This window comes from Anopheles nili, chromosome X, assembly GCF_943737925.1.
Source record: "Anopheles nili chromosome X, idAnoNiliSN_F5_01, whole genome shotgun sequence".
Classification (NCBI taxonomy): Eukaryota; Metazoa; Arthropoda; class Insecta; order Diptera; family Culicidae; genus Anopheles; species Anopheles nili.
The window spans coordinates 10,708,232-10,733,746 of record NC_071293.1 but is presented as its reverse complement, the minus strand read 5'-3'; the positions used below and the strand labels follow the sequence as shown (position 1 = coordinate 10,733,746).

At 50.4% G+C, this 25,515-nt stretch overlaps 2 protein-coding genes across 2 annotated transcripts; both read left to right on the top strand.

The window, feature by feature from the left end:
- Nucleotides 1–8,793: 8,793 nt before the first annotated feature.
- On the top strand, nucleotides 8,794–12,518 carry LOC128729143 (uncharacterized). The gene is made up of 4 exons (XM_053822795.1): nucleotides 8,794–8,865; nucleotides 10,433–10,586; nucleotides 10,691–10,966; nucleotides 11,035–12,518. The coding sequence occupies exons 1-4, from the start codon at nucleotides 8,794–8,796 to the stop codon at nucleotides 12,516–12,518; spliced, it is 1,986 nt and encodes a 661-aa protein (XP_053678770.1).
- A 2,333-nt stretch (nucleotides 12,519–14,851) lies between these two features.
- Nucleotides 14,852–20,990, top strand: LOC128728957 (E3 ubiquitin-protein ligase Nedd-4-like). Its single transcript, XM_053822608.1, has 13 exons — nucleotides 14,852–14,905; nucleotides 15,765–15,844; nucleotides 15,982–16,272; nucleotides 16,415–16,523; nucleotides 16,592–16,728; nucleotides 16,801–16,882; nucleotides 17,703–17,944; nucleotides 18,105–18,216; nucleotides 18,775–19,444; nucleotides 19,517–19,641; nucleotides 19,728–20,026; nucleotides 20,093–20,785; nucleotides 20,870–20,990. The coding sequence occupies exons 1-13, from the start codon at nucleotides 14,852–14,854 to the stop codon at nucleotides 20,970–20,972; spliced, it is 2,997 nt and encodes a 998-aa protein (XP_053678583.1). The 3' UTR covers nucleotides 20,973–20,990.
- Nucleotides 20,991–25,515: the final 4,525 nt, after the last annotated feature.

Below are 25,515 nucleotides of genomic sequence, written 5' to 3'. Positions count from 1 at the left end.
TGCGAGATTTGATTTTTCGAGCACCACGCAGTCAGTGCCATAAAATAAAAGTGTTATAAAAAATGGGGAGCTGATTGCGTTCATTTATTCCAGGCACCTGCGATGGTTGGGCAATCGACAAGATGTTCCGGAACCGTTAGCGTATATGAGCCTTTGGTGCGTAAAAAGGCGATCGAACGCACGCACGCGCATTCGCAGGCGTAGCTTGCTTGCCGCAGTTCCGAAAGACTGACCCAGAGGAGCCCACAATCCGCCCGTCTCGTAACGGCGTGTCGATGAGTCTTGGTCTTGCGCCCGATTAGGATGGATAGAAGAACCAGTCAGCGACACAATTAGATACAGCCGGCGTGGGGCAGTAGAACGGCTGGTTAGAGCAATATTCACACGGTCGGCTAGTTTTGCTCAGATGGCCGTGGGCATGGACTTTGATGGTCCAGTAATCAGCGGCCGGTTTTCCAGCTTCGTGCAAGGGACCGAGCAACAAACCCAGTGAGCAACGGCACCGGTTATAATGGGAAGAATTGTGAGAGATGATGTGGATTTGATAAAACATGAGTAAATGCTCTAGGGCAATCGAAGATTTGTACATTCGTCGGGAGGTTGAGTACATTAATTTTGAAAGAGTATCTTAACAAAGCGTGATTATCACAGTCTCAAAACGTGACCGTGAACTACGACGTCTGACGATCAACACCTGCAGCATTTTTGGTCTCTTCCCTTAGCACGAAGTTGTCGCGCATAAGTGGAGCAACCTGTTGGGGAGAAAAATGAGTCCGCCACCTGTTACAACAGGTCCTGTGGTTCGAACCGCAACTGCTGTTCTAGTTGACTGCCTTAGCTCTTCTGCTGTCTCATTAACGCTCTCCAATCCAGGCATGTTAGAGAGATCTTCAGCAAGAGGTCTATCAGCATTCTAGCAGCATTCTCGATATCTCTCGAACGTCAGGTGGTTGTTTACACAGCAACATGCCATGCCATCTGGACAGGGCAAAAGGTACTCCCAGCGATGCGAATGGCAACGCGAAGAAGTCTGCGCTTTCGGTGACTTTCTTCCAACATCGCGACCACGAAAGAGCAAACTTTACAGTTTCCTTTCCAAGCTGCCCACTCACACACAAACGGGCCGGTGAGCGGAAAAGCCCCAGAGAGAAAGCTGGGCGCGTGGCTCTGGGTCCTGGCCCATTCCGCGAGGCTTCCACGGTGCTATCAACCACGCACACACACACACACACACACGAGCTGAAAACCCACACAAACCCATGGCGTGATGTGAGAAGAAAAGCGATTGAACGAAGAAGCAAAAAAAAAAAACAAAAAAAAAGCCCCCACACACGGCCGCGAGCTTTCGTCGCTCCTTCATTATCGCCACTGCCGATCTTCCGTTCGAGTTCCCGCGAGATGAGGTTTCCCGGTTAGTGTGAGCGAGACACCACGATCGGGTGTACCGCGTTCCCGTTGAGTGCGGTCTCGTCCGGTTCGGCGAGTTTGGACCCCTTTCGGTCTGGAGGCCAGCTTCTGATCCACTACGTCGTGTTGGTTGGGCTGCTCGGCTGGACACTTCTCAGTTGACTCTGCGCGCGATCGCACGTGCTGGGCTCCTTTCCAGCGGGTTTGGTTCGTTTTTTTTGTTGGCCAGCCAGGTACCGCGAATACCAGGTTGTTTGGTGTTAGCTAGAGCTTCCTGCTAGAGACCCGCTAGAGGGGGCTTTTTTTTTCTTAACCTCCGACAGGTTGTGGTGTGTGATTTTTTTTGTTTTCGATCGGTTTTATTTCTCCAAACGGGGGTTTACATTCAGTTCTGTGTTCAGCGAGAGGGCTGATTCCCGACCGGTTGGGGTCTCTCCTGAGTAGGTGTAGTGCTGCTTCTGTAACGTCCGTAATCGTGTGAAACGTCGGACAGAACGCATCGTGGTATCCGGCCCGAGATCCGGAAGCTTAAGTGTGCTGAAGTTGTGTGTGATTGCGCGCGTTTCGCTCAGTAACGGTTGGTGTGCTGTCCCTTTGATCGTTAGTCCTTTCGCCGTGTGATCGAATGGCGCAAATTGGCGCCGAGTTCTGCAGCTAGGACGCTTCAAGCTTTCGCACGATCGTACAATCAATTCTTCACTCAACCGAGCTCCAATATCCCGGCGCCCAAAGCAACCTCCCAACCGGTTGCGAGATTCGGTGCAATTTTGGACGGATCTTCAGGTACGTAACTCATCCCAGGATGGGGAGATCTCAGGAATCAGCCGTTAATTAGCCCTTATTAGGGGTTGCCCTTGAAGCGTGCCTTTCTGGCGGTCTACCGATCGGTATCTAGGCTACATAGGCCAGCTTCTGGACGCGGTCCGGTTCACGTTCAGCTGGTTCGAGTTGCGTGTGTCGTCGCTCTTCCGGACCATCGCCTGTTCCAGGCGGTCAAGCTGCCCACCATTGTATCGAGACGAAACGCGATATCTTCACTCCGCTCACTTTCTCGCTCGACTTTTTTTTCTCTCTTTCCCTGCCCGAGATCCCCGAGACCGGGGATAGCTCATGTGGGAACAGGGAGTTGCATTCCTTGCACCCAAGAATGCATCCCATCGGATCCCTACGGTGCATTCAGCTGCGCGCGTGCTCGATCGCTGCGCTGTCACGATACCATATTTGCACCTTTTTCGCCACTGCTGGCCGGTGGTATTTGTGCCAGGTGGAAGCGAGAGACTGCGAGGGACGCCGAGAGGGAAAAAGAGAACGAGAGAAAGAGAGAGAGAGAGAGATGCAAACATTTAGCAGGAATGGGACGCCGTCGAAACGTTGAAGCTTTTTACGTTCGCTGCAAGTGCAGCAGAAGATGCTGCTGGCATGCGTGTTGCTTTTTTTTTCTCTCCATTTTCCCCGTTCTTTCGTCCCCTTTTTGGTGTGCCTTCACTCGGGCTGCGGTTCGAGAAAGGACCGGGAAACGAGCAAACAGGCAAGCTAAAACGTTCCCAACCTGCTAAGAGAGCCCGAGAAGCCGGAGAGCGAACGTGCACGGGTCCGGAACACCGTGAAACATGGCGTTAATGTTGCGTGAGCCAAAACACGATAATGGCCGGTGAAGGAAATGAAAAGAAAAAAAAGGCGCTTTCCACCATGGCAGGGGGAAAAGCGGCTTGTGGCTTCCATTCGGGTGAATCTTCCACCCGTCGCAAATTGGCTTTGCGAGCAGTACGCGCCATAACGCAGCGCCGATTTGTGTCAGTGAGCAAGTAGTGCTTATGGTAGTGCTCCAGTTTTCGCTGGTTTATACCGTGTGGTTGGGGTGTTGTGGGTAGTCTACTGAGTGGTTGTCAGGAAGAACCACACGCTGGGAGTATTGGGAAGGACACAAGCACGCGCCAAAGGTCAAACATCCTGCTCCAGAGGTCAAACATCCCGCTCCAGAGGCCAACCACATGATGTATACGTCCACCTGCAGCTAAGGTCATGCGCGCCATTGAGCACGTGGCCCGCAACCATGTGCCACAAGCCGTTAAACCCACAACGCGCGCGTGTGGTCGGGAGGTTGTAACAAAAAAAAAGCGATTAGCGGAATGGAAAGCCGTGATTGCACGGCTCTGTACACCGGCACCAGCCGCTCGCAACCACAAAACCCACCTCGTACACCTTCTCGAGGGTGCACTCGGCAGTAAGGCAACAAAACTAACCGATTGATAGCCCAACCCCAGCCGCCAGCTCGCCAGCAAGCGGTGAAAATAGCCCGCCCCTGAAAATGGGGTTGGTGAAACTCATCTCCTGCTCATAGGCGGCACTCTCTCTTTCCGTTTTGTCCGCCAAACCCAGCAGCTCTTGCAACCGCTGGCATGCTGCCGTAGCGATTGTTAACCCTGTTGGTGCTCTCACGCGCGCGTACCTTGCTCGCTCTCTCACCATCCGACGTCCTGCTCTTGCCCATCCATCACTTCCTTAACGGGCGAGCGAAATCGGTCAGCAGGTGATGAGCACAGACACGGCCAGCCAATCGGTTCGGTGGAGCCGATGAATCGCTAATATCGGGGTTAATATCAGGTCCGTCAGGTCCGTCCGTTCCGTCAGTTCCGTCAGCTCCGTCAGCTCCGTCAGCTTCGGACGGATTTGCGCTCATTGCGTGCCCGCGTGCTCGCGCGCGCGCGCCAACCGCTGTAGAGCCACATGTTTAATTCATATCATTTCCACCTCGTGCCGAGATTGGGTAATTTGTGCCGGTGCTCTTCCCGCAACGGGACCACGCGCTGGGTGGAAGAATTGGAAAATTGGACCAAATGGGAAATTGACCTCCCTCGAGGTGGATGGGGAGAGTTTGGTTTTGTCGTAGTTGCCGTTTTCTTGCTGCGTTGAACACGACAACCCTCGCCTCGCTCTAGTACACCCTCCTCACGAGGTCGTTCAAGCCGTGTGCGTGTGTCTGTTGAAGGTGAATTAAAACAATTGCTCGCATCTAATAACATTTGGCGGAGGACGTCAACGGTCCCCGGGAACTACTGGAGCGATTACCAGCCCTTCGGGGTTTCGTCTTCACCGCGGCACGGTATCAAACCGAACCGATTTTGCTTTCACCAATTACTCGCGCTTTCCCGCTCCCTCCCCCCCCTCCTCCTTCCCCCGTTTGGTCGGGAAAATGGTGGGGAAAATAGCGAAAACGACAGGAAAATAAACTCCCTGGTGAAACCGTCCCGATAACGATAAACCGCAGCGTTATTAGTTGTCATTATCTAATGACTACTTGCGGTGCGGTTTCTCGTCCCGTTTCCCTCGGATGGGTTTGTTTTTTTTTTTCTCGGCTCGGACCGTTTAAATGGTTTTTCTTCCCCCCCCCCCCCCCGCTCAAAGCCCGCGGGGCTCCCGCGGTCTTGGTGTCCCTTCTCACAGAGAGCGAGAAAGCGGTCTGAAACAATGTCAATTATCAATCGGCACAGGCTCGGGGAGCCAATGATTTGATTTGGCCACCATGGTGGCGCCCGAACGGTGTCGATGAGCGGTGATTTTTTTTTCTTCTGCTCAAGAGGGAAGGAGGGAGGGGGGAGGGTGAGTCCATCTTGCCTCCCTCTCCTCCCTCCCCACCCTGCATTTGTCCAGCAGCTTTATTGCGCGCCCGCCCAGGCGGCTTTGTCGTGGGTCTCGCCGGTGACAGCTGCGAGTGACAGCCGTGAAGCCGTTTCGGATTGACATACTCTCGAAGGGGGGGCTCGCAAACAGCCCCCACTTGACATAGGGGGGAGGGGGACTTGCCGGCTGAGATCCACTTGTGCGCTTCCAGATCGAAGGCGCGAGATATCTCGTGGTGCTGGAGGGAGATCTACCCCGTAACGGTGTGTCTTTTTATTATAGCTCATTTCACCGCTTGCAAAAATTGAACGAACCTCGCGCAGAATACGCGGCTTTTGCAGCGAGAAAGGGAGGGAAAGGCGCTATGGCAGATGGGGCGCTTGTGGGTAGTTTTATCTTTCCCCGTTTAGACCACGCGGGAGGGAGGGAAAACGGAAAGAGGGAGAGAGAGAGAGAGAAAATCAGAGCAGTTGAGCCGCGGGGAAAACGACACCGGCGATACCGTTCGTCGTCCGAGTTTTCTCTTTGCCGGCGCGTTTGGTCCGATTAGTCGAATTTCTAGCAATCGTAATCAAGATCCGCTAGACAGTAGGTCTAGGCTCGTAAACGAGGGGGTGAAGGCCAAGAAGAAGAGAAGATAGAGATTAGAGAAAAAAAAGCAAAAAATAACTTCAAAACCGATCCCCCGTGGGTTGCAATTATGTACTGCCTCGAGTACTGTCAGATTGGGTCGGGATCACATCGCCGATCGGCACGTGTCTCAGTAGCTGCCCTCCTCCCCTCCTTCCCCTTCTTCTTCCTCTGTCCTTCCAGGTGACAGGTCCTGCCCGAGATCCTGGCATCCTGCCTCGTAACGCACGGCGTGCGGCCTCTTGTTGACTAATTAAAAATCCATTAGGGGCGATCTTCCCCTTTTGGTGGATGCTGTGCGGGAGAGAGGGGTTGTGAATCGAAGAAGGGGGTTGCAACTCGAGCATGCCACTTCACCCTCCGAGGCATACCTCCCCTGCAACCTGAGGCCAAGTTTGCCGTTTTGACAGGCCAGCCGCATTCCTGCGCTAGGTGCGGCGCAGTCCTCCTCAAAGAGCGAAAGAGCGAGAGAGAGAGAGAGAGAGAGAGAGAGAAAGAGAGAGAACAGACGAACGAGAGGAAAGTAAAATAAACTTTCTTTTTCTCATAGTGTGCCCTCCTTTACCGGGCGGCCTCCTAAGGCTTTCTCTCTTGGTTCGCCTCTTCTTTGCGACGATTTGCCAGCTCTAGGCGGCAGGCGGCCTGTTGGAAGTGTACAACCTGCCAGAGCCAGGTCAACCTCTGGGCTGGCCAGCTTACACCATGGGCTGATAGTGGAACAGCGGCTTCCACCCCCCCCCCCCCCCCCCCACCACCACTCCCTTTTTTCCTTTTTTTTGCTCCCTCGGATGGCTTTCTCGCGGTAGTGCTGGCTGATAAATGGTAATTTCTGATCAGCAACAACCGTTTCGAGGGCCATTTTTCATTAGCGCGTTTGTTTCCCACAAATTCGGTGTCGGAACCACCTGCAGGTGGAAGGTGCCGGTGTCGCAGTCGGTGCCATTTCTGGACGTTCCATACACACTGCGCCATGTTTGGGATCGTGAGACTTGTCAAACGGTGGCTGACAAATGGCGCCATTTCCGGTTGTTTCACAGCGACACGCTGGGATAGCGAGAGGGGTGCATTGCTGAGATTTTTCGAACACCTTCGCACACCAGTCTGCAGGCTTCAGAGGCTTATTTTTGAGTCAGTGTGACTGAGCTGTGAGGTATTCTTGCGGTCAATCCAGGTGTGTCAGGTGTGTTCTTCGCAAGCTGGGCTGTAAATTAAATTCTGCCCTCACGCCTCTTGAATCTGCTGCTCGCAATGTGCTTTTCTTTTCGTTCTTTTTCGCTTCGTATACCTTCACTACCTCTTCTGCGAGGTGTTCGCACCTCATCCCCCATTCAGCTCCATCCGAGGCAGTGAAAGCGCCACAGAACGGCATTCCATTCGCGATGGAACGGATTCTCCATCGCGATAACGAGCTGGTTTCGCGCTGGTTGCAGAAAAAAAAAGAAGAAATAAAAAAACCACCACCACCGCCATTTTGGAGCGTCATCTCTGACCGATGAACCAACGCGAGGTGGGTTTTGGGCCGCCACGTTCCAAGCGGAAATGACCGTTTTCTAACGGTTTCATCGGCACCGAAGCTTCCGTTGGTCGCGATCGAGAGGATTTATGAGTTTTGTGGTTGAATTATTCATCTGTGGTGAGAAACGGCCTGATTAGGGCACCCGTGCGTTGGTCCGATGAACCTTAGCGCTTGATCTGCTGCTCACTGAAGCCGTGAGCGAGTAATTTTCGGTGAACTCCAAGCCAGATGTAATGAGCTGGAAGCCTTCAATCACTCTACCAACAGCGCGCATCGGGGCATCGCTCTACCAGATACCGGTTTGCGAGAGTCACATTAGCGGGACATCCCCCCGGTGACTTGTCGAATTTAGCACTTTCGGTGCCGTTAAATGCCGCCATCGTGAATCCCGCCAGCTGTCAGATTGCACTCGTCACAAGCCGGCCGCCGTGTTTAATGAGAGGCTTCCCCGTCATTTGCAGCTATTACCGGTTGGGCGGCAGAAGTTTATGGGGATTCTTCCCTTTTTTTATCACCTCCAATCACCGGCACGTCCGACGTTTGTCAGTAGGTCACTCAAGACCGCCGGCAGCCATTGTTGGTTGGCTGTAATCGTGTGTAATGGAGGAGAAAACGATAGTACCAATGTTGGCGCAATGAACGGGCCCTTTGGTGGATGGATGCGAACCACTCGGGTATGGGGGGTTTTTTTTTCTTCGCAAACACCTGTACAACGAGCGCAACAAAGGAGGTCCGTGTAAGGTATTACGGCAAATCTTGCAACCTTGTTTGTTCTCATCCCTCAACTGACGAATGGGCCGTGTAAAAGAAACCGCTAAACAGCTTCATCTTTGACGTAGAGATGCTAATGCATACCCCAACGGGTTCCGTTGCACTCTACTTCTTCCACGGTATTTTCTCTCTCTCTCTCTCTCTGTCTCTCTTGCTCTCCCTCTTTTTCTCGTCCCAAAAGCGAGCCTAGGCTTCCTCAATCCGTTCCCCAAGGTGAGAGCCACAGCGCTCGGAATGTAAAGCATGAGAAAAACTGTCCAATCACCATACAAACAAATAAATCAACTCTTTTTCATCGGCCGTCACCAATACGGCAGGTGTGGTGACTGCCGGGCGCCTGGTGGAGGTGTAGGTAGCTCAAGTGAAAGTGACCACGATCGTCACGGTGGCACGGTTTGCCAGAAAGTGAAGCGTCATGGCGGCAGAATCGAGATGCGATCGAGTTCGATCGCTCAAAACGAGGCGCATCATTTTCTCCTCCAGTTTTTCTTCATCTTCTTCTGTTGTGTGGCTCCACTCGACATGTCGTGAGATTCGCTCTTCTCATGTAATGGAAACCACGCCGAATGGGGGCTGTGCAGCCGGAGAAGAATCAATTTTCTCACCCAACGTCAAGCGCAAGAACCGAAGCCGTTGCGTTTCACCTGCACGGTACGGTTGATCGGGCATTATAATATGCGCCAGCCACCTATTTTCACATGTTTCAGTGTTTCCGTTTTTCCGCTCAAACAACACCGATCGTGGGCCAATTAACTAACCACTTTCTCGTCTCCTCTTTGCGCAGGTCGTCCCATCTCTAAAGGCGTAGCGTTCGACGCGTCAACCCGTCACTACAAACAGCTCCTGCCATGTGGCGCTCCGGGAGGGGTCCTACCCCGATGGGGGCCCATCGAGTCGTTCTGATCGCGTTCTGCTACCTGGTGAGTAACTGCCAAATTGAAAACCCCCCTAAATGTGCTCCCCCACGCACATGACACAGACGTCAGTGAGGGGCGCAAATATTTATACACCAAGCATTACAGCGTGGAGAACACGCAAGCACATGCTAATTCCCCATCAGGGGGCTTCCGGGGCAGCCTCAAATTACATAGTATTCGTTAATGTTTTTTTTTTCGTGCCGCTCGCCTTCCACACCTTCCTGTTCGGCCAGTTCGCCTTGCGTACTTTGATTTCTCGCAATATTGCGCCAGCCCAGAAGGGGGCTGTACAATGGAGAAATGAATTAAAATTCCGACATCCCGATAATGATATGTGTAGGCATTTTCGAATGCTCTCACCACGCCTCGTGTAGCCCCTTGCTCTTGTCCTTTCTCACTTTGCCACGGTTATTCGGCTGCTGAGTAAGGAACCTAGAAAGCAGTGCCACCACTGCTGACTGCTGCTGGTAGCGGGATGGAAGCGGATTAAAAAACAATAACACCAGCAGCACACGATCGAAGCCGTATCGAGAGAATGATTGGCGTGTAAATGTGTGCATGCGGTAGGTGTTCGTGTGCGTGCTTGGCCCTTTTTTTTGGGGAGGTCTACGTCCGAGCAAACGAGATGCTGGAGGAAACCGAAGCAATCGAATCCCATTAGTAATGAAAAATGAAAGTATAATTAAAACGGCGGCCTACAATAAATTTTCGTTTCGTGGGATCCACCACCACCAAAGGAATGGTGGCAGAGCCCGCAAACATGCTCGTTTTTACCCGCCTTGAATGAGGGGGCTGATTTGCTTCGTCTTCCGTTTTCTTTCGTTCCGATGTCGCTGGAACCGGCCAATCTCAGGAGAACATTTTTACTGTCCCTGTTACCCGGCGCAATGGTAGTGGCGAGGGCCTAAAATGTTGCATGCAGAGGTGCGTGATTCAAGCTCCACAGCGAGCAAAAGTAAAAAGAAAGAAAGAAAGAAAGAGATAAAGCGAGGTAGAAAGAGGAAATGGTCCAGGCAGCGGGGACTACCGACGATACAATGTTCGGGAGACACGGAAGCACTAAGCACTCTCACTGCGGCGAGCCTATCACTTTACGCCTGAGTCGTCAGAACCAGACTAGGGAAGGAAACCCACTTGTTAATGACAGCAACTCAACCTACTTTTTGTAGTCCGGTTTTGGCCTGTGTGTTGGCGAGTTAGTACTTTTTTAGGGAGCTCATTGGAATGTCCAATATAGAGAGTGATAGCTTTTTATATATAAACTGTTAAACATTGCATTTTGTTAGAGCCTTGTCTCTAAACATTAACTGTTATAGTTTATTGATTCGTCAACATTAACATTATGTATGTTTGAAGATACAGTGACTCTAGGATATTTGTCGAATACCTTTTTGTTTGCTGCAACAATGATTCAAACAGGAAAATGGCTTTTCTTGTGACCAACTTTCCATTTACCGACCACCCTGCAGAAAGCACGATCAGCAGAGGTTACATACATTTCAAAAAGATGCATGCGAAAGAGATTGTACATCTATCATAAAACAATTCCATTTCTTTATGGTCACATTAGATCCGATTAGCAACACCGACAAATGAGATATGGCCCGTCGAACGCCCCGATGGAATGCCTTCCATAACAGCACTAGAGGTGATGTGCGGTAAAGATCACATGGACGTTCACCTGTCATTCTCGGCGCCATTCGAAGGAATTGTCAGCTCGAAAGGTGAGTGGTGAAATGGTGACGAATCGCAAGCGCAAACCCTCTGCTGCAGGTGACGAATTGTGGGAGCGGTGTGTACCATCTTGTCGCATTCTCTTTCGTTCCAGGCCAACACAGCGATCCGAGATGCATCTACGTGCCACCCTCGACGGGGAAAACCTTCTTCACCTTTCGTATCTCGTACTCGCGCTGCGGCACCAAACCGGATTTGAATGGGCAGTTTTACGAAAACACCGTTGTCGTGCAGTACGACAAGGACCTGCTTGAGGTGTGGGATGAAGCGAAGCGGTTGCGGTGCGAGTGGTTCAACGACTACGAGAAGACAGCTTCCAAGCCACCCATGGTGATTGCTGATCTTGATGTGATTCAGCTGGATTTTAGAGGTAAGGATAAAAATTCGACGAACAATGGCACGTAGGGTTTGATCTGATGACGTTTTGCCCCCGTTTAGGTGACAATGTGGACTGTTGGATGGAGATCCAGCAGGGCAAGGGACCCTGGGCACCTGCAGTGAGTGGTATTGTGCCACTCGGATCCACTATGACGCTGGTAGTGGCGATCAACGATTTCCGCGGTGAGTTTGATATGCGTGTCAAGTCCTGCGTGGCGTCTGACGGAGCGGGCCATGTGATCAAGCTGTCCGATGAGTACGGTTGCGTGCTGCGGCCCAAGATGATCTCCCGCTTCTTGAAGGCTCGTGCGCCCGATGACAAGGCGTCTGTCATCACGTACGCGTTCTTCCATGCGTTCAAGTTCCCGGATGCGCTCAGTGTTCACATCAAGTGTAAGGTAGAGATTTGCCGCCATGGTTGTCTGGATCACTGCCAGCACAGTGGAGTTCCAGTTGGAGGCACCCCAGGTGTTCCTGTGGGAGGAAAGCAGCACGAAGTACTAGAACGCAAGGACACACTTGTCAATCACAACAGCAATGACATCCTGGCCGGAGAATCCGGAGAGGATCTCGATTCGGGAATGAACGGGCAGGACGTGTACTACGACGATATCATCCACTCAGAGAAGCATCTCAACCAGTACAAGAAACCACCACCAGCTCAGCCGGCTAAGAAAAAGGACAACTATCTGCAGTATCACCACCACAACCGGGAACCGATGGATGATATCGAGTCGCTGTTCCTGAGCGATCACTCCGCGCTCTCGGCTGATATGATGAAGAAGCAGTCTCCACCGATGACACAGGGAGCTGGACCTGCTCCGGGAATGCCGGGTATGCCTGGAATGCCGGGAATGCCAGGTCTACCGGGCATGCCAGGTGTCGGAATGGGTCCAGGAAAGTACCCACCACAGTCACTGCAACAGATGTCCCAAAAGACCATGCCCGGTCCGGGAACACCAATGGATGACGACAAGTTCCCACATGGACCACGCCAGATGGACGCAGAAAAGCGCATGGGTCTACCAGCTGTTGCAGGTCCACGAGCACTCAACCTTGACGCAGAGGACGTGCAGAACCAGAGCTACAACCAAGCTGGAGTTCGATCTCGCCAACGACGGTCTGTGCGTGTCACAGATCGCAAGGCACGATCTGCGGACATCGGTGTGAGTGGTATCTACGAAGTCATCTCGGAGGCAGACCTTGCCTTCAACCCAGACAGCAAGCAGGAAGCCGTGACGGTGTTCCAGGGCAAGATCACGGAAGAGGTGGTTTACGGCATCTGCATGCCGGTGCCAGGCTTCAGCATCCTGTTCATTCTGGTCATCTCGGCGACCATCATTTCCGCACTGATTGCCGGTTCGCTGCTGTACAGATACCAGCTGCAGAAGGAGATGATCGCGAATCGATCGCAGGGTCCAAACGCACCGATCAACTCGATCGCCACGTGGATGACGTTACGTTTGTTCCGTTCGCGGCCCAACGGTCCTGTGGTCGGTGGGGCCGGTGTTCGTCCAATGGAGCTGAATGCCAGCAACCAGTGAAGAAAGGGTAGTCACAGCGACCAACTGTGCAGCTGGTTTCGGCGCCTTCAGTCGTAACATTTCCTAAGTCTCTCTATGCAAAAACGCGACGGTTTGCTTGCGTTGGTGTTTATTTTAGTAATGTTCCCTCTCATACAGCATTTTCATCCTACGTGATGTGAGGTTGTCGCCGATGGCGGCGTGCGAATTAGTTGTTGACTTTATGCTTCCATCCATACATTCCACACACACGCTCCCTTCATCTGTCATCATTTTCTCGGGTTTATTGCAATATTTATTAATCAATAATTTACTGTTGGAGAAGAGGAAATCGTGGATTGATGCGGTTGTTTGATGCGGATAGCGAGGAAGACGAGCGTAAGCGTATCATTCGGCTGTCGACAGCCGCGCTTTGTCATAAACTAGGGTGGTAGTTAAATTATTTTTGGTGTGCGTGTTTTCTAGTATCTTGAATGAATGTTCACCGTCTATGATGTATGTTATTCCCGGTGATTATCGTTATATTTAATCAAATGATTATTATTATCGGAATATTTGTCAAGTTATTCTACACTATAGTTATCAGCGGCTGCGCTTGCCGTACACCCAAGCGTACCGTCTTGTGACACTAACAAAGATTAAACTAAATCCGTTTTAGAGTTTATTTATTTAATCTAAACGAGTAGGAAAAGTATGCTAGAGTGCTTGACACGAGCGAGCCCTAATGCCAAGGAAGAACAAAACGCTGCTAGAGGAAGAGGAGGTACGTTTTACCTCAGTTCTGGCGCATAGGAGTAGACTGACCTGCAACGCATTGCTAGGAGCGACAATTTTGAATTAGTCCATGATCCACACGAGCATCTCGTAGAACGGTAAAACACATGCTAGGGTAGGCGAACGCAATCGGCAAATTGTCAATAACGAAATTTTGCTGAAATTAGTACTCGTTGTTTAGAGGTGCGCGGCCAAACGCGCAGGAATGTATTTATTTATTGCAAATTGCTCCGCTAGTTGATACTCCTCCGTGCAATGTTTATACCCGTTGACTTGATATTTCAAGAAGCATGTATATTTAGCTGACCACATGTGCTCCAAAATTAGTGTACCGTCCGAATATCAACTGGTGGAACAAATAAAAACCTTATTATTTACTTTGGCTCGTGTTGCTGTTTTTGTTCTATTTTTGAATATGAAACCAACGGTTTTGCGACGGGCCAGCTGGAAAGTGACGTTCCCACGTGTACGGAACAAGCGAAACATTCATGCAGTAGATACAAAAAAATCAGAAATAAACTCTCCGAAAGCTTTTATAGTGACTGTGTACTTTTAAATGTTTTATTTGTCAGCGAAATTGCGAAACGCACAAATCATTAGGCAGTATAATGATCATTTAATCTGGAGCACTCTCGCAGTTAAGCGGAACATTACAACAGCTACTTTCACTTTACCACTCTTTTCACGGGCATTCTGTCAAGAGTGTTTTTCTTATGCAAACGTCAAACATCCATGTTGACTGGCCATCTGCACTGAACACTTCAGTTTGTTTCAAGCAAAGTACTTTAGTTAAATTCCTCCCTCTAGACCACCGTGCCGGTTTTATTATCGTTTTTCGTGTTACTTGCGTGTAATATAACGCATTGAAATTATTCGATTTCATCTCACTGACATTTTATCGACGTTTGATTTCGCTTCAAATATCGCCAAGGCTAGCCTACACTGGCTATGCTACGTGTGCGTGAGCGGTAAGCGTGCGACCGAGCCGTAGCAGGTGCAGTTAGTGAGCGCTCGGGCCTCGCAGTGTTTATTAGATTAGAAGCGAAATTCCGTGCGATTTATACACAAGCAGCGTTTTATTTCCGTTGTGTTTGAGAGTCAACCGGGGGCGTTCCGGGTTTCGGGCTGCAAGCGTGGCGACACCACCGACCACCGTGCACTGTGTGTGAAAAAAAGAAAATACAAAACAAAAGAAAACGAGCCATCGACGCGCAAGATTTCCCTTCAGGTGATGCTGCGGAACGAAACCAGCTCGGGCATGCGGCTGTCAATTGCAGTTGCATGTTGTTGACGATGCGATCGCGAAGACCCTAATCGTAGTGCAGCCTATACCCTTATTTACCGTAGTGCAGTGCAATAAGCCAGCAACACCCGCGGGTCCGGTGGGTTTTTTTTGCCGCGAGTGTGGTCACCTGGGCGGGCTAGGACCCGACACCGCGCGCAAGGCAACAATCAACCATCAAACGTGGCCTCCACTGGCGGTGGTCGGCGTGGAGCGTAGGAAAACTCAACCCACCCACCCACCCCTCCCCCCTCCATCAACCCAGGCTCCAGGCTAAAGGATCGCCATCTTCCCGGCCATGGCACAGAGCGACGAAAATGGCTTCGTCGGCGCTGGCACCGACGGATTGCACGTAAGTGTGATAGGGATTGGGGCAGGGGAGGGAGGGGGGGGGAGGGTGCGTTTATCCACCCCCTTAAAGACAACCCCTTATCGATTCGAATGGAACCCCCTTCCAAGCAACGGCGACGGCGACGGCGAAATGTGCCGCCTTTGCGTCTCGATAACGGTTCGTGCTCAGGAGTTGGCTCAGGTTCACCGTTGGTAGCAGAAATTGCTACACCATGAGTCACTTTTTCCTTCATGCACCACGCAATAACAACATCACGGGCCCCGTGGTGTGTGTAGGTTTTTCGTTGCTACACATGCCTACAGGGCGGTGAGCCGAGAAGCCGCGGCTAAAATCGATTGACCATTCACATTTGACATTTGCCAGCGAGCCACTGGCTGCACAAATAATAATAAAAGCAAAACGCGAATAGACCAAGAGAGAGAGAGAGAGAGACAGAGAGAATGGGAGAGTGAGCGAGCGAGCGAAGGAGAAAGAAGAAAGCACGCGCATCCAAACAAGGGCTCACGGCATCTTGGCAGAAGCACGCAGGCCCAATGTGCCGTGTTGTTTGTTGGTTTGAATCCAACATCGAAGCAGCCGTTGGAAAAGGGCCATGGAAAAGCGTGTCGAGCGAGGTTTTCCCTTTTGAACTGCAGGTGAAATAACACACCCACACTGGTCAACGGGTCGGCGGCATGCAAGGCATCCAAAGGCATGCTGTTTCCGGTTGAAAGGAACCACAATCTGGAGCAGACTTGCTTAGCTCGCGTCAGCACATTTGCGCAGAAGATCAGAAACGTCAGCGGCACGTGCACCGCGTTCAGAAATGGAACCATTGTTTTTTGGTTTTTTTTCTCACCCACTTCCCTTCCACTTCCAGGCCATGGACGGAACGTACGCGCTGCGGATTAAGGTTGTCGCTGGGCTGCAGCTCGCAAAAAAGGACATTTTCGGCGCAAGGTAAATGGCCGAGTGACGCGACCGCCGTGTTGTGCGCCCTGGCACGAAATCTAATTAATCGGTGTTTTTTTTGCGTTTTTGTTTTCATTTTGCGCCCCGGGTTGCCACGCTCACCCCGCTACGCCTGCGGCCATCAGCGACCCGTACGTGCGCATCGACCTGAACATGGTCAGCGGCGACGTCAACGTGCAGTCGGTGCTGACGAAGACGAAGAAAAAAACGCTCCACCCCAAGTGGAATGAGGAGTTTATCTTTCGCGTCAAACCCACCGAGCATAAGCTCGTCTTCCAGGTGTTTGATGAGAACCGGCTCACGCGGGATGACTTCCTGGGTATGGTGGAGTTGCCACTCGAACAGCTGCCCCGGGAGCGGCCCGGTGTTGAGATTCCGGCCCGTAGCTACCCACTGCGGCCACGCAGGTCAGTTCGGTATGGTTGATTTTGATTTTATGATTTCTCAAGCAAGCTTTCGTTTGTCCGGGTCACGCGTGCTTTATCTGTTGATAGCTGAGCTTAACGCTAGATACGGCCATCTAACTCTTTTGCTTTCTCTTCAACTCCTTCGCAATAGCGCCCGCTCGAACGTACGTGGAGAGCTGCAGCTGTATCATGCGTACATCGTGGATCAGGACACCAACGAAACCGATTGGGAAATGATCGAATCCAGCCCTGTTCCAACCGTAAGGGACTCACACGTCTCAACCGCAGCGTATAAGCAGCTCTAAACACCTTCATTTTTTTCCTGTAGGTCACCAGTGTGCCACGAGCATCGACCAACGCGCTCGAACTGCCCCAAGGTTGGGAGGAACGTCAGGATGCGAATGGGCGGACTTACTACGTGAATCACGTTGCCCGATCTACCCAGTGGGAGCGGCCCACGGCAGTGTAAGTTGCAGACCGAGGAGGTCCTTTTTGAGGCTCCACATCTAACTCGAACTCCTCCACCTTCACTCGCAGGCCTATGGAGACGATCGCGGAGAGCGACATGGATGTCGCATTTCAGCGCCGAGTGCACATTAGCGTTGATGATAGTGCGACGGTAAGTATGCTGCGTCCCTTTGGTTCCCTCATCCTGCCCACGAGGTTCCCGTGGTTTTGGGTGTGCGCAGATTGTGCTCGCGCAGTTCGACCCGAGCGAAATGCGCCCTCTTTATTGTGGTTTTTGTGCGTGTGCCACTTGCTCTGATCTTGTCCGCGTTGGGGTGTACTTGAACACGAACCCGTGGTTGTTTCTTCCCTTCGCTGCGGCACACACATCGAAAGGACATGGACAACATAAGCATCGATAACGAGTCGTTCGACACGATGGAAGAGGAAGAGCTGGTGCCAAACTGCACCGGGCATGTGTACGAGGCGCAACCGGGCACGGTTGATGTTACCAGCGCTGTGCCACCGGATAACGACGAGGTGGGCCTGGATGCGCTCGTCCTTGGAACGCCCGTACCCGCTTCGACGCCAGAACGCAGCCCACCGGTGTCCATCATGGAGTATCTGCTTTCGGCCGGCAGATTAGAGGTTACTGTCACTCCACAAAACCCGCACTCGGTTGTTTTCTAGCCGCAAACACTCCTGTCTCAGCTGGGGGATTTTTTTCTTTCTTTTGCGTGTGTGTTTGTGTGTGTGTGTTTTGCGTAGGGTTTTCGTTTTCACTCCCCCCCTCCCTCCTGTTGGCTCGCGGGTGACGCGGAATCCAGAAGGAATCCCGTCATGTCCACCAATACATACGCTAGTTGTCCTTCGTTTTCCCCCGAACGTGTTCGAGTAGGCTTGGCTTGTACAGACACCGATCTGCTCTGATCCTCACGCACCTTTGCCAGCCGGAAACAGGTAGCCTGGGGTCCGAACTGGCCGCCCTGCAGTTGAACGGTTCGCGAAGCAATTCCATCGCTTCATCCTCAATCGCCAGCCTTTCGGAGCGACCCGCTAGCGAGCTGATGGAGCCGGATGTGGTAGTGCTTCGCACGGACTCATGCCAATCCCTGCGAACGCTTCGGCTCAGTGCTCCACCGAAGCTTCCGGCCGCGCTTGTCCGTGCTAGCACCAACCGGAATGTGGCCACTTCCGGTGAACGACGGGTGACGACTCTGGAGCGACGCTCAAGGTGCGTTCTTGTTTTTCTCTCTCTCTCCCGGTATTCCCTGCATCGGACACTCGTTTTCTGAACATTTCACACCACTTTCTCTTGGTTTCCGTGGTTCGGGTTGTTTCGCGCCTTTTCCACCCTGGCCCCCCCCCCCTTTTTCGATGGTGATCATCGTTAGGTCTGCCTTAGTTCCGCCACCGTGGAGGTTAACCGTTGCGGACCGGTGCACGATGGGAACCGGATTACGGCATCGGGCCCTTGCCCTGGAACCGCTGTCCGATAGCGAGGAGGTAACGTTTGTTTCGGGCGAACATAAAAAAAACCCTCAGCAGCTCTGTGGGTGGCTTCTTTTTGTGGTGGGTTTGGTGCGATGTTGGTGATGCTTTGCAGGTGTCCTTGAAGCGCATTTCGGTTTCTATGATCAAAGGAATGGTCAAAGAAAAAAAATGCTCAAAAATTTGTACAATCTACCAATGTAGGAATGTCAAAAAGGAAAAAAAGGAACCGCTTTGCACCGTGTAATATGTTTCGCTTCTTGTACGTATGTGGTTGTTGATGGTTGGGTAGTGTGTTCCATAGTAGCTAGCTTGTGGTCCTGGTTAGATTTTTCGTCGCTGTATGTGTGTGTGTGTGTGTGTGTGTGTGGTGATTTAGGGCTAGAAAAATGCAGAGCCTCCTTTGTATAAAGCAAACGTTTTCCACCTAAACAGTGTGGTTTGTCCTTAAGCGCGCGCGTGTGTATGTGTGTGTTTGGCTAGGTATCGAAGATGTTAATGCTTGTCGTCCTTCTTAACCATATCCCTGTTGTTTAACCTCTCATTTCGGTGGTCGCTTTCCCCACCGTATAGGACGGTGAAAATGGCGGTGTTCCGCTTCGAGCGGCACCACACCTGAGTGAGAGTGGCCGTCGATCCTCCAGCCGGTCATCGATCGGCAGTGACAGCAGTTTGCGTGCTCAGCAACACCGCATCGACGCTCTCGAGGACGAACTGGACAGTGGGCCCACACGAGCGGTCGTACGCAGTGGCAGCAACAGCAGCAGCAGCAATGGCAGTGCTTGTGGTCCTTTGAACGGTGATGGACGTCCTTCGACCAGCACCGGAAGCAGCAACAACAACAATAATGGTGGAACCGGTGCGGCCCATCCGGCGAGTAATGGCAGCAACAGCATCAACAATAACGACACGAGCGATGATCGTTCCTCGACGCGTTCGTCTACTTCGAACGAGAATGACTCGTCTGGTAGCAGTCCGTCTGGTGGAGGAGGTCCTGGTTCGATGTTACCAGCCGGCTGGTCGATGCAGCTTGCCCCGAACGGGCGCGTGTTCTTCATCGATCACAATGAGCGGAAGACGTCGTGGGTAGATCCGCGTACGGGCCGAGCTAGTCCAATGCCATCCAGCCAGGGTGCTGTAGCGTCCAACGATGTACGCCGGCCGGAGGAGGGTTTGGCCCCGCTACCCGAGGGTTGGGAGGAACGCGTCCACAGCGACGGTCGCATCTTTTTCATCGACCACAGTGAGTCCACGACCACGTGACAGGCAGGTTTTGCTAAAGGTGTACTAACTCACAGCTCACGTTTTGTTTCAGACACCCGGACTACGCAGTGGGAGGATCCGCGACTGTCCATTCCCAACATAGCCGGGCAGGCGGTGCCCTACTCCCGCGATTACAAGCGAAAGTACGAGTACCTAAAGACGCAGCTACGAAAACCGGTACGTATGCACGTTGGAGAGCACACACATTTACCGTTCGGTTCTAATGCGTATCCTTTCTGTTCCGGTACACGCTGGCACACCAGCAAAACGTGCCAAACAAGATCGAAATCAAGGTGCGACGCGCGTCCATCATGGAGGACTCGTACCGGATCATCAACTCCGTGACACGGTTGGATTTGCTGAAGACGAAGCTGTGGATTGAGTTTGAGGGCGAAGCTGGACTGGATTATGGTGGGTTAGCTCGTGAATGGTTCTACCTGCTGTCGAAGGAGATGTTCAATCCGTACTACGGGCTTTTCGAGTACTCGGCCATGGACAACTACACGCTGCAGATCAACCCGTACAGCGAGCTGTGCAATGAGGACCATCTGCTCTACTTCAGGTAGTGTTTGCTGTTGTCCCATCCTGCGTTTCGTTAACTGGTTCGGTTGGTTCAACACCGGTACAGGTTCATCGGGCGCATTGCTGGTATGGCCGTGTACCACGGTAAGCTGCTGGACGCGTTCTTTATCCGCCCGTTCTACAAGATGATGCTGCAGAAGCCCATCGACCTGAAGGACATGGAAGCGGTAGATACCGAGTACTACAACTCGCTCGTCTGGATCAAGGAGAACGACCCGAGCGAGCTGATGCTGACATTCTGCGTGGATGAGGAAACGTTCGGGCAGACGACACAGCACGAGCTGCTACCAAATGGTGCCGATATTGACGTGACCAACGAGAACAAGGACGAGTACATCCGGCTCGTCATCCAGTGGCGGTTTGTGTCACGCGTTCAGGTCCAGATGCAAGCCTTCCTGGATGGGTTCGGTTCACTCGTGCCGCTTAATCTGCTTAAGATATTCGACGAACACGAGCTCGAGCTGCTGATGTGCGGCATCCAGTGTATCGATTTGCGCGATTGGAAGCGTAACACGCTGTATAAGGGCGATTACTACCCGAACCACCTCGTCATCCAGTGGTTCTGGCGTGCGGTGTTGTCGTTCTCCACCGAGATGCGCGCCCGGTTGCTGCAGTTCGTCACTGGCACGTCTCGGGTGCCCATGAACGGGTTCAAGGAGCTGTACGGATCGAATGGACCGCAAATGTTCACCATCGAAAAGTGGGGCACTCCGGAGAATTACCCACGGGCTCATACTTGGTGAGTTGGACACTCTCACGTGTGTGTTTTTGGGTGTGCTATACCTCTAGCACCTGTTTTAATCCTTTTCCCCTGTTTCGACAGCTTCAACCGGTTGGATCTGCCACCATACGAGAACTACCACCAGCTAAAGGAGCGGCTCGTACAGGCCGTCGAAGGCAGCCAGGGCTTTTCGGGTGTAGACTAGACGTACCCGGTGGCCGGTACGAGAGCCCGGCGAGTGGTCGATTATCCGAAGCACGCCGTCCACAGCACGCTCTCAGCAACATCGTGCATCAGGTCACCACCCGGTTGCGGTCGCAGCCATCATACCCGCGGTTGTTGGCCACCGGAACCGGGGTCAGGTTGGCTCATGACAATCAGCGCGATGCGCGAGTGTGGTTAGGTAGGTTAGAGTAGCGTAGCTAGCGTAGATAGATAGAGCGGCAGGTACCATGAAAGGACACGACCGGGCTTATGCGGATAACTTAAACAACGTGATATTTGATACCAGCTGCCAAAAACAAATCCCCCGTACATAAACGTCAACCGAGCTATACAAGCTATACAAGCGAGAGAGAGAGAGAGAGAGAGAGAGAAAAACCTATACGAACAAAGTGAACTCCCGCATGCTGTGCGAGGAGAACGAAACCTTGCCGACTGTGTGCGCGTCCGCCTTAACCGGGGACGTTTAGACACCAATCTACGCCGCTCTGGATTACAAAATTAAATCTGTTCAAGCGAAACAAAAGGAAGGAAATCCAAAGAAATCGCTCATTTGCTACCATATTACAGACTATTGGCTAGATGACTGAGAGAAATAGTAATCAAGAGAATAAGAGCTAGGGAAAGAGAGAGAGAGAGTGAAATGTGTACCTCCTTCACTTGCTTTAGTATATTATTATAGTATTTATCTATCGACGCCGCGCAATGCCTAAATGCCTGAATTTTAGCCGTTAACCATGCAACGCCTATATGTTCCCAGCAACACCAGGGCGAAGCAGCACCTATATGTGTTTTTATTTAAATCTTATCTTTTTTTTTTCTATTCCTTACTATTGTTCTAGACATGTGCTGAACATCACCGGATATGTGCAATCTTATCTATTTTTAAAGCTATCACGTTACACTGTTGGAGCTAATCGTGAACCATTCGTGGTCACCCCGATTGGCTATTTAACTGAATGGCTACGTGGATAAAATGTGTGTTATTGCTTTTTTTGTGTTCGTAAAATTGACGTTAGTCAGTTGTTATATGTTTCGGGTTTTTATTCATATGTGTACGAAGCTGTTATTGGTGTCAACATCTGTATCTGTATAAAAACGTAATTAGAGACAAAGGAAGTGATGCGTTCAAGTTAGGTTTGAATTTATTATTATGAAATAATATGAAACTTTCCATGTCAAAGTCATATTTGGGCATTTTGAGCACTTACACTGTTGCTACTACTACTTTTACTGTTTCTATTAAGGCGGTGTTCTAGTCTAGAAATTTCAAAAATTGTTTTTATTTTTTTTTAAACTGGACAATCGAAAAAGGCTCAAAAAGGATCAATTTAAAATTTGGCTCGTTCAAAATTCAAATTACTAATTAGTTCTTATAATTTTTATTGCAAGCTGTGTGCTGCAGTTTACAACAATATTGTAAACTCACTCATTAATTCTTGTTTCGACAGACAATAACGGCATATAGCTGATAAATAATGCAATTCGTATTTTTTAAACTATTTTTTGTTTCAATTTCCCTACATGATAAATCAAGTAGTCATGGCCCTGTTTGTTTGAATTTTGTTTTGTAAATGTTCTCTATACAGGTCGTAAACTTAAACTAACTAAAACGATTTTATTATTAAAAACAAAATGGATTGTTACATAAACGTGAACACTTTTTCTTCATATGTTTGCCATTCGTGAAATAAAATTTGTGTTACTTTTCCCATTTTCATTCCATAGCGGCAAGAAGGATTATAATGATGCACATCGGGAGACCTTTCTTTCGAAGATTGAGATCATAAAACATATAAAAAACCTATCAATTTTAGTATGTGATACTAAAATTTAAAGCAAATCTCAAGAAAATTCAAAATTGATGAAATATCTTTGTTTCAGGCCCGATCCAGATCGTTAGTTCCACAATAGGTCGTTGCTACGGTAATCGTGAAGAGTGTTGTTTCGAAAACAAATAGTAAATCAAATGCAACATCTGTTTCCGAAAGCAGTTGATATGAGAACATCAACCACCGGCAGAAAAACATGCCACTAGACTAGAAAGCCCACTTAATGCTATATTGTGATCGTAGGATTGTAAAGAAGAAAAACAAATCCAGTTTTTTACATAATGTTGTTACAATCGACCTACTTAAAATGGGTTTGCTGCATTAAAGTCGTAGAAAGCGGCTTCATTTCGTTAAAGAGTTTAAAAAAGAAGATAGTTAAAGCCTCATACTGGCATAAATGCGAGCCGAAAATCTACATTATACAGGTCGTGGACAGCTCGCAAACAGGCGATGTTAGCGAATGGTACATCACGGAGCAAATACAGGCTGTTGTGCTGTGGTTTGTTTGAGTAACACCTCCACGAAGGTTCTGTGCTAGGTGAATATTTGGAGATCCTCCTAGCACCCCCTTCCCCGCACCTTATTCACCCTGCCCCTCCTCCACCCCTTGTTCCCGTTTTCCTGTACATTTGTTGGCGTTTATTGATACCGCCGTGGAAGGGCCACTAGGTGATAGGCAGGAAAAGGAAAAACACTGCGCCTGTGTCCGTAAGATAAAATAGTATATTTATATAAGATGGGAAGCCCGTTTCAGGCAGGCGAGTAAGAGGGACGCATGTGGGAGAGAAAAAAAATTATATTTATTGTTCATCAAAGCAAGGACAAATGCGGCAAACAAACAGCGTAAGGAGCGCGAACACGTGCGGCAGTTACAGTGGCGCCAGCGAGGCGACCGATCGTGTTACAATTTAGCATTTGGAGAGGAAAGAAGAGGAACGACTTTCTAGCAAGCGGAAGAAAAAGAAAATCAAAACAAGCTCTATTAATGTTTCAGTTGAATTTGTCTGTTAGAGTTTAATGCAACAAGTTTTTAACGAAATTAACAGCTGCCATCCCCAGGGCAGCTTGGGCGGCAGAATGTGAAGCAAAGAAAGAGAAGGGCGAGTGAGAGAGCGAACTATTTGGAAATGGAAAACTTTACGGTGGAAAAGATAGGACGGACGAGTCGGCACGTTCCTTAAGGCGCGGATGGATGTCAGGCTTACTGCGTTCGAGTTTGCTGAAAAACAAATGCGACGAAACCATCAACCAACGGAAAAAAGATATTAAATAGAACAATTTCCAGATCGATTCCAGGGCGTTTTTCTTTTTTGTATCCTTGTAAAGAAATTCTTCCAAACTGTCGTATATCTTTTGGCCTCTTTGAACACCGTTTGATGCATCTAATACTCGCTCTATGTGCGTGAAATCCAGAGCATTTTATTATAGACACCACTCGTCGTTAACTGCAATCTTATATGGAACCCTATTGCAGTTGCATAATTCTACGAAACAGGCGGCGATTTGCAGGACGTCCCTGAACCGGCACACTAATTGCACAGCTTGCGGACTATTTTCCGTTGTTGGGCAAGCCCCACAGAATGCGTCTTATTATTGAAAGGTCTCAGCAGAAGACTGGTGTAAATGCTGAGCCCCGAACCCTGTGGCATTTGTTGAAACAGCATGTTCCGTCCAGCTCCAGCTTGTTGCTCCAAAGTTTTGCTTGCCGTTCTTATGTCACGCTTCGTACACGTTCCTGAGCGCGGTTTAGCCTGAAAACATATGCTTTTTGTTTGAAAGTACGAAATCATTGTCTGCTTGAGTTCGTTTTTTGTTCGGGTAAACCTTTCAAGCAATACCTTTTCAAGCTGTGTTCGTCTTCAGGAGCTTTCTTTCGCAAATTCAACCGCCAATAAACACGAGACTTGAAACAAGTTTTTCTTCTCTTTAATTGCCATTAGAAAGTCTTTATTTTGCTCAGTTGCCTACACGATATAAGAGGGGTTTAAAATTAGGGCAGCACTAGCGCTACACCGGGTAGCTCGCATCACCCTCAGGATACGTTCGAGCGCTCGTATCCTGACAGGATTCGAGCAACCGGTGTGCCCGCCGCCGGGGTTCCATCTGGCGCCTGTAATATGATACATTTTACACAGCTAAATTACGCCTACGTCTACCTCGCTGTACGTGCACTATACGAGCGCGTTACTAATCTCATTAGAATTGTTACACTTCCGCTACACCGGCCGCGCTGCATCTTCATGCTCGCCCACTCGGTGGACTCAGTGACACGGGTCGTAAAAGAATATAAATAAATAAACGCACACACACGTAGAAGTCGTATTTATATCTAGCGACGCGTGCCACACGCCAGCTTCCGGAGGCTTTCGCGGGAAATGCAACCCTCGCGATTAGCGGTGTAGCGTAAATGGTGAGTAAAATAAATAAAAACCAACAAATCGTTCATGCATTCCTGCAGCTGCTGCTCTTGCTACGTGCACGTGTGTGTGTGTGTCTGTGAGGTTGTGTGTATGGTCGCTTAAAGTACGCGCGCTAAAGCACTGCCAACGCGACAGGCCACGTGTCTGAGCGGCCACGTGGCAGCGCGTTTGAAAATAAAATGGCGGAAGCTGTCGAGTTTGCTGTCATAGTATTAAACAATAAAGCCCCGCCCGTTGCCGTTTGTGCCTGTCTGCTCTGGAGCTGGGAGGAGGA

Excerpts from the sequence above, each read along its gene's own strand:
- LOC128729143 (XM_053822795.1), top strand. The coding sequence starts at position 8,794 with ATGTGGCGCTCCGGGAGGGGTCCTACCCCGATGGGGGCCCATCGAGTC. Across the intron at positions 8,866-10,432 it reads TGATCGCGTTCTGCTACCTG|ATCCGATTAGCAACACCGAC; the intron begins GTGAGTAACTGC and ends TGGTCACATTAG. Across the intron at positions 10,587-10,690 it reads AGGAATTGTCAGCTCGAAAG|GCCAACACAGCGATCCGAGA; the intron begins GTGAGTGGTGAA and ends CTTTCGTTCCAG.
- LOC128728957 (XM_053822608.1), top strand. The coding sequence starts at position 14,852 with ATGGCACAGAGCGACGAAAATGGCTTCGTCGGCGCTGGCACCGACGGA. Across the intron at positions 15,845-15,981 it reads AAGGACATTTTCGGCGCAAG|CGACCCGTACGTGCGCATCG; the intron begins GTAAATGGCCGA and ends TGCGGCCATCAG. Across the intron at positions 19,642-19,727 it reads AGACGCAGCTACGAAAACCG|CAAAACGTGCCAAACAAGAT; the intron begins GTACGTATGCAC and ends CTGGCACACCAG.